Source organism: Meleagris gallopavo, chromosome 8 (genome assembly GCF_000146605.3).
Source record: "Meleagris gallopavo isolate NT-WF06-2002-E0010 breed Aviagen turkey brand Nicholas breeding stock chromosome 8, Turkey_5.1, whole genome shotgun sequence".
Classification (NCBI taxonomy): domain Eukaryota; kingdom Metazoa; phylum Chordata; class Aves; order Galliformes; family Phasianidae; genus Meleagris; species Meleagris gallopavo.
The window spans coordinates 19,688,807-19,697,667 of record NC_015018.2 but is presented as its reverse complement, the minus strand read 5'-3'; the positions used below and the strand labels follow the sequence as shown (position 1 = coordinate 19,697,667).

At 37.5% G+C, this 8,861-nt stretch overlaps 1 protein-coding gene across 1 annotated transcript in view; it reads right to left on the bottom strand.

Moving 5' to 3' along the window:
* The window catches only part of LOC100541517 (protein FRA10AC1), a 31,063-nt gene extending 22,622 nt beyond the window's left edge, over window positions 1–8,441 (bottom strand). The window contains exon 1 of the mRNA XM_031554584.1: window positions 8,420–8,441. Within this exon, the coding sequence (XP_031410444.1) occupies window positions 8,420–8,441 (22 nt within the window). The remainder of the gene's footprint in view (window positions 1–8,419) is intronic.
* Between the last annotated feature and the right edge of the window lie 420 nt (window positions 8,442–8,861).

Below are 8,861 nucleotides of genomic sequence, written 5' to 3'. Positions count from 1 at the left end.
CAGGTGCCGCGCCGTGCCTCGCTGCTGCCTCTCGCAGCCAAGAAGGGCGGCTTCCGTGAAGGACCGGCGGCGGAGTTGGGGAGTGCGGAGATTGCATGGTGAGAAGGAGCTGTATGAACTAAAAATTCTAATGAGCTGGCTGGGAGATGGCAGTCTCCACTGTTAAGCCATCAAATGCAGCGACCAGCTGTCGGGGAGCTGGTGCTGTGCCACAGAGCGTTAGCACACACCGTACCTGAGCCAGCGTTCTGACTGCTGAGGTCAGGAACGCCTCAATCCATCGCCGGTACTTTGTGCTGGAATGGACCAGAATTTCGAACTGTGCTATTGATTCCCGGAGTCTTAATTCACTTCCCACAGGAAACTTATAAAAATTGAAGTACTCATTGTTACTAAAGAAAACAGCTGTTGTAGGGAGTTGCTGTTACGCACTCAGACTGTCACACAGCGCAGAACTCATGCCTCCTTATCTCCGCTACTGAATTTCAGTTTCAGAAGAAGTGTTTTCAATCTTATGTTTTGGTCACTCGCTGTGTTGTTTTAACTCTGAAGGGATTTAGAGGCGGTGTTCCTTGCAAAGGAGCAGAGTGCTTACATGCTCGTTGGAGTGCATTCCACGTTCTGCTCAAGTCCCACTGAATGTGGCCCATTTCTTCTAAAGGGCAGAGACTCTCTGTTGCAAAAATGGAATTATCCTAGTTAATAATTTAAATATCTCAAAATAAATAATGTATACACACGAAGCTGTAATGGCAGGCATCTTTTGTTGTTCCTCTCTTTGGAAATGGCAGGCTGCTTTAGTATGAATGAATCCCAACATGATTCTGGAAACTGGGCCAACTTGTCATTGATTATGCACTTTGAAGAAAAGAGGGAAAGGTAGAGAGATGATGTACAATTCTTGAATCTCTCTTCACTGTGCTGTGGCCACAAAAACCTGCATATAGAAAATATAAACTTTAAGGGGCAGAGGAAATTTCTGCAGTGATTCTCACTATAGCAACTGTTGTAGATGCTGAAGTTACTTTATAATCAGTTTTGCTGGGAACAGCAGCTAGATAATTTCATTTTACTATGTTACTTTTCTGATTTCTGATTGTTGCTTTAAAGCATCCCAACTCTGACTGCTTTTCCCATAAAGCCTGCAGCAAGCTCCTTTACAGCCTACAGCTGGATAAGTGGATCAGAAATGACCTCCTAAATAAACTGGAAGTTGAATCCAAGCCTGCCCTTAACCCTTCGTACATGGATTATAGCTCCATCCTTTGGGACTAAGCTCATACTTTAAATGTAGCATCAGTGTTCTGTGGCACCAGAAAGGGTCAACAGATTCCCATAGGACTGAAAGATACAGGGGAAAAGGAAAAGAGATGGGCATCTCTTCTTGCAGGGTGGGGTCACTGCATTTTTAATGTAGATTTCTATGACTATATTATATCAGCACTTAGGAGTACACTTTCCATTGTGGATGCATCAGTTCGTTGCCTGGCTGCTGCTGAAGAAGGCATTGCTTTTCTCACATTGATATTCCTGCTAGTCTGACCACATCTGCTGAACCGTAGCATTTGATTTTCAGCCAGTCTCGCTCCTTTGATTTTCCTGCTGTGGCATCTGATGAATAACAAAGCTGGTGCAAAAAAAAAAAGGGCTGGGAATGGAGGAATGGGACAGGAGGCAAGGTGAAGGTGAGCAGTGAAGGTGGTCCTTTCAGCAGCAGCTCTCAATTAAATCAGCTTAGCAGTAATGGGAAACCATACTCTTAAATGTAGCCCTGAACTTCACGGCCCACAAAGGAGGTAGTGTCACTGTGGTTCTCCCTTTAGTCCTGACCTAAATCTAGAATTGGGCTAAGTATGAGACTTAGTGTATCCAGAAAACCTAAGTCAGACATGTTATTAAAACATCCAAGAAGAAAATGTTTTGTCTCTTATGTTTTCATATCATTGACACATTCTTATACAACTTCAATTACTCAGTTTTCTGACAATGCAGTGTAACAATTCCATGGGAAATTTCTGGGAAGAAGAAATGGAAATTACTACGAAGCAGGAATGTTCTTACAATAATAGAACGTAATGTCCATGATTCTTAAATACTCCCGAGCCTATTAGCTTCTCTGCTTTCACTCTTGTTTCCAGTTATCTGTGCAATCACATCACACTATGCAGACCACGGCAATAGTCTCAGTATGCAAAAAAAAAGAAAAGAAAAAAGAAAAAAAAACAACAAGACAAAAAGGGCAGGCTTTATTTGATTGAATTTGCCACTTCTCAGTCATTGAAATTTATTAAATGGGCACTAGAACTTGCTGGGATCGAAAGATTTATGACTAGGTATTGACTCCTGTCATTTGAGCTGCAGGGAGGAAGGTTTATTTCAGCATTGGGATTGTGCCTTTGTGGGTTCAGGGCAGACCTCAGACCTTCTTCCTTGTCATTTTCGGGGTAGCATTATGTTTACTTAAGCAACCTATTCATTTACATAATTCCCCCATACTTTCATGAGGGATAGTCTGAACAACATGTGCATACCAAAGGAAGGTACTCAGTCACAGAGATAGATAATTCAAAAGGCCATGCCTGACAAGCTTCCTGAACTCTTCCTAAAAATTTCCAGTAAAGGAATTTTCACAGCATAAATAGCTTAATCTATTAATCTTTTAGGTGTATACATATTTTTACTCCTAATATCTAGGACAAATCTCCCTTGTTGCTACTTGAGATAATTTTTAATGTCCTAAACCATTTGATACAGAAGGCAAAAATTCATCTGCATTTTTATCATACATCTTTGAATACTGGAAGACATACATACTGATAGGCTTTTCTTTTTGAAGAACTTATTCAGTAATTCCATGATTATTTTCTCCTAAGGCCTTCTGATAAGTTTGCTTATACTCAGTAGTGTCTGATCTGTTTGGCCAAAGTTAGTTTGGGTAGATTATTATAACTACACCAATTTGTAATGCAGCAGATAAGGCAGCTTTATCAGAAGACACAGCTCCCACTGGTACGCAGCGAGGGCAAGGTGGGCACTACCAGCCATGGTAAGAGTTGTTTGCAGAATGCATGTTTGGGTTTGATGCGAGCAAATAATTCAGAAATCTGAAGTATTAGATATATCACCAGACTTATCATTAGATTTATAATGTCTGTTCTTTCCTCTTTCTCCATTAAGCTAGTTATTATGTTAAAAAATAAGGAAATGAGACTTTCTAGCATTACTGGCTCCTTCCTAAATTCTATGGATGTGAAGTTGTCTAATCATTTCATATCTTCATAGTATGAACAGTCTCATGGCATCTGTCATGTATCCGATTTTCATCTCCCTCTTTCTGAAGTCCCCTAGTAGTTTGTAGAAAATGAAATAGAATGAAAAATATAGGTTCACATATGACATTAAGTAACATTACATTCTGTCAGAGTAGTTTGTCTTCTTTTACACATATCTCTGTAAACTAAGGGATGAGCAGTGCCTTCTAGTGAGCCCCAAGCAAGGTCTGTGCTTAAGGTACAGCTGGCTCACAAGTGCAGGAATTCCTAACAAACAGGAAGAATCAGTGGGGCTACGCTGAGGCGTAATGGCTCATGCTCACCAGTTCCCATAATGGGAACTGGTCATTACAAGTTAGTCATTGAAGCCTTCAGGCATTCTGTAATGATGTAAAGATTATGTAAAGAAAAGGCATTGTGGACATGCACATTTATTATGTCAAATTCTGTAAATGTTATGTTCCACAATCTTTTTGTCTATAGAGGATGTGCAACTTGGAGTTTAACTAGCCACTAGATGTCAATGTTGCTGTACTGGAAGACAAGTGCGATTTTATTTGTTTGGCTGATAAAGTAATTTATTCAATAAAAGCACTTCTGGTTTTGAATTTTTTTCTGGTATAGGAACTGTTATTGTGCTTTGCCTGTTGTTTTGAGAGCAGCCATGCTGTTTTATGGTATTTCAGAATTACAACTACCATTTCAGTGTTTGTAATTGTTAGAAAAGTGCCTTTAAGAAAAAAACATCTGATTGTTCAGATGTTTCATCCTGTGTTCCAATATCCCATATCTTTTTACAAGTGACCACAATCATTTGTATGGCATTTTGTTTGTTAATAGGATAAAATAGAGATAATGATAACTTATCTAATCATAATTATTAACATATCAAATTTACTAAGTTTCACTTATTTATGGAAATTTTCCTCTTAAGTATTCCTGTTTAGCACTACTAAAGATCAAAGTGTCAAATTTGCTATGCAGGGACAGAATTCCTATAACACTAAGTCTTCCAGTGTGATGAACAATTTGGAAAATTAGATCCTTTTGAATCTAATTCCCTGATTCTGTATAATGAAAGAATATGAGGAAAATTTGACCCTCAGACTTCCATTATTCCAAGCTTATATACTTGGAGCATGAGGGAATCACTGCAAATTTTCAAATCACTTGTTGCCTGCTGTATTGTCAGACCTGTATCTAGAGCACTGGTTCTGTTGGCCATTTCCAGAGACCAAATTTTGGGAATAAGTTTTGCAGGCACTAATGCAAACCTCAAGAAAAAGGCAGGTATACATCTAAAATTCCAGATTAAGCTTGCTTTGCAAATAGAATTAAAAAAAAAAAAGGCTTTTATTAAAAATACAATTTAAACTGGCCTGAAAATCTTCAAGAAACAAATTAAGAGAAAATTTCACCTTTATTCTTAGCAGTTCAATTTGGTAAATAGAATCCCAATTTAGGCTGCATTGTTACAAAATACAGCCTAACCTGATTTATCCCATCAGCTCCACTTAGATGTACTTAAAACCTTACCATTTCAAGCACAATTCACAAAATGTATTTGTTGTTACTGTTGGCTGAGTAGCAACCTTATCATCAACATCATCACCAAATGTTCTAGTTTAAGTCATGCTTACACCTTTTTATGATAGTGGTATCACTTACACCTGTAACATGCTAGTAGATCACATATATAAGAAGCACTGTGCTTTCTAATGTCTGTTTCAGTTTTCTTAGCTGTGAATACGAAGTTATGTAAGAATCAAGCGATCTCTTGAAAGCCAGGTTGTTTCAGCCATTCATTCTGTTGCATTTATGTGAATGCTCCTAGCAATAACCTGAATCCTAGAATTTCTGTGAATTTTCCAAAACCAAAAAATATCATTAAACTAGACCACAAGCCCTTGTTAATGTGTATATTGTTAATAATGCAATGCCAGCATGACCCTGAAAAGGCCAACTAATGCAGTCATGGAAGTAGTGAAGAAGACTTTCATCAAATCATAATTATTGGAAGCAACCTACCATTTTATCTCTAGAGATATCTTTTTTTTCCCCCCCAAAGTACGTAATTTTACCTAATAATTACCTGAGAGATATATTTGTAGTGTAGTTTATAATGTAAACTCCTATCTTTTGTCCTTTAATTGGCACTGCCATTGCCCTGCTTGCAATGAGGCTGGTGATTTTGGTCTCCAGGTCTTAAAGTCTGGCAGCCATGCTGAGAATAAAGTTCACTTAAAGATTACAGATGCATGTAGGCATGCATAAACAAGTTTAGTCACCTCAGTCTGTTAAGAATTTAATTAAAAAGTAGTTATCAATATGTACAAAATATTTTCTTAGTTTATCAACCTGCTTTGAAATAGGTAGAATACAGAAACCAGCTCCTCCTGAGCGTTCCAGGTTTTACTTGAGCTTTTAGAAATGCATTATGCTCAAAATCCCTAAAGTATGAGCATTTTCCTAAGAGAGTAAAGAATGCTTAATCCTTTTTTTTATGTCTGAATGTGTTGTGTTGGAAAGTGACTGGTGGTGTTTGTGACTCCAAGAGAAAGGAAAATCTGTTCTTCCAGCTTGGTATCAGATTTATTACATGACGGGGAAAGGAAAGAAAGTAAGAAGCAAGAGATAAGGATATGGAGTGAAGTGGAAATACAAAAAAAGGCAACAAACAATGTGTTTGCTTACTTTAAATTCAGTTCTTTATCACTAGATTTGTTCTGTGAAAATAAAAAGAATGTGAGAACTGCAGCTGACTGCACTTTCATAGTGAAAAATAAATGTATTCCCTTGTTTCTTGATACATGCGCAATTTTGTGCATAGTGTCTACCACGCATATGTATTCACTGATAATTTACTTACTGGGGCTCTACAAATAACTGACAGTTGAATGTATGGAACCTAAAGACTACATAAAGAGGTGGTGACAAGTCACTGTCTTCTCAATCATATAAGCAGTTAAGCATTGCTGGTTTATCTAGTGTGATGGAATTCCTAGAGAAGAAAGGTGCCTCAGGGTCTGCAGTGTAAGATGTAATTGAGAAATAAGGTCTTATTCATATGTATGCGTTCCAGAGAACACCTGTACTTTTAGAGATGTGTTGCACCTTAGTCTAACTAAAAGTTCAGATCTTAATCCAGGAACCAAGGTCAGTTCTGCAAACTTATGCCAGTGGTCAGTCACATTCATCACAGTGTTTTCCACACTTAGCTAAAGCTAAGTATTAAATTACTTAACAACAGAGATCATTTGCAATATACAATAATAGAGTTAAATGTTTACAATCACATAGATGATAGATCTTTTTAAGATAAGGTATAAGAGCATAATAAAGCATAATGAGAATAGAATCAATCTTCATTCCACCTTACAATTTCTGTGGGATTTTTTCCCTAGTAAAGCTATACAGTAATTTTATGTGGAGGCTGATAGTATCTGGGTTGAGGTAATCAATAGTTGACCATTCAGTAGAAACTGAAGTATACAGGCATATAAAGAGGCTGCTCTGCACAGTGAACTAGAATGTAGCAGTCAAAATTCCTTTTTTACTTTTTTTTTTATGGGCATGCTTGTACAGTACTACTGTGAGACCTCATTTAATAATACCATTAGCCATTGTGCTAGAACTGTCCTTTCTCTAGAAGAAAGGTACTACTACTTGCCAGATTTTGGAAATAATACGGATCATATTTCAAATTAAATACAATTTTGTGTTATTTAATCACAAAGATTGTTCAGATATGAAGTACTGAAATACTATCTACTGTCGAAAGCATTTCCAGGATACTATTCATTTCATGGCACCTAAGTGGAAAGGGAAGGATAGCTATTCTAAAAGGGAACAATTAGTCTAACTTAGTTACATATATTGAATTTTGTTATTTAGAGCCAGCAGCATTGACCTGTGCAATACCCATGACTCTAAAAGTAAAAATTACAGACTGGAATAAGTGCTGAGGAAAGTGCAGTAAGTAAAAAGAAATATTCAAGCTTGTATCTTAGGGGAGATCCTGATATTTGCTAAAACCACATTCAATTTTCAAGAAATATATTAAAATATTAACAGTTAAGTATCTAGATGACTGCCTTTATTGAATGGAAATAAAATACAATCACATGTAAGGTAAGGGTCAAGATTTGAAGTGAGACCTGAGTGAAATGCTGTTTCCTTTAGCATATAGTGGGATTTTCTTGCAAGTCTACATTACACCATCCTCGAATATACTGTTGTTAATAGATGGAGTGTATTAAAGTTGTATTAGGATCCATTTAAATACATTTTAAAATCTTGTTTTAGATAGCCCTGCCACTCTTTCCATGTACAGCCAGCTTTTAGTTGAACCTCAGTCTGTATTTGGCAGGTTTTTGTGATCTGAGTCGATTAACAAAACAGAAATATTTTGAATACCTCATTTTACTTTGATATGGACATAATCCATCCAAAAGTTTTAAGAACTAGGAAAATTGTGTTTGGAGATTAAACATTAAATTCAGTTCCTAATACTGAAGCACAGGGGCTCCTGAGGCATGGTCTTTCTCTTTCAAACAGTTTTCTGTCAAGCTTCAACTTTTCATTTGATAAAGTAATATCCTTCAAATAATTCCAAAACTTTTTGTCAGATGAATTTTGAAAACTTAAGTTTCATAACCTTAACAATCCAATGGAACTTACCTATAGCACATTTTGCTGTTTTATGCAATATATGAGCTGTAAAGTTATGTATAAGCAATTTTTCATTTGCAAAGATTTTTGCAGCATTAAATTGTAGACCAAGAGATGGCTTCCAGAATTAACATTAGCATTGTCAGCATTGCCAGAGGACAAACTGCCAGCAGTTCAAGACAGCGGTATGTAGTATAGTGTTTTGATGTGGTTTCATTGCTGTCTTGAAGGTAATCAAATAGCTGATGAATTGTCATCCCTTCAGCTCTGTAGTAAGAACAACCAGCAAAGCATTTTGATATTTTCTGACTTGGACGCATCAATGCTTGCAGAATAAAATATGCACTTACAACAAAATATGCAGTTGTTTTCCAGTTTAAAAAGAAGCAAATGTGCTGTTAATATATGAAGGTACTGTGGTATCAATAAGGTTGGAAAAAATCACTAAGATCATGTAGTCCAATCCCCCAACTCACCTCCACCATGCCCACAGACCATGTCCCTCATTGCCACATCTCCATGGTTCTTGAACTTCTCCAGAGACAGTGACTTCACCATCTCCCTGGTCAGCCTGTGCCATTGCATCACCACTCTTTCTAAGGAGAAATATTTCCTAATATCCAACCTGAGAATCCCCTGGCACAACTTGAGGCCATTACCTTTCGTTCTATTGCTGTTATCTGGGAGGTCTACCCCTACCTCAACCCCTCTCCATAAGACCTGTGCTCCAGACCCTTCACATCTTCGCTGTCATTTCGTGGGCACCCTCCAGGGCCTCACTGTCTTTCTTGCAATGAATGATCTAATAGCACAGTTTGAAAAACAAAACATTTCACTCATGCCACATCCGTGATTTGCATTTCTGATGTGCAGTTCAGTGCAGCCTTAGAACAGCATAAATATTGGAACTGGGTGTCA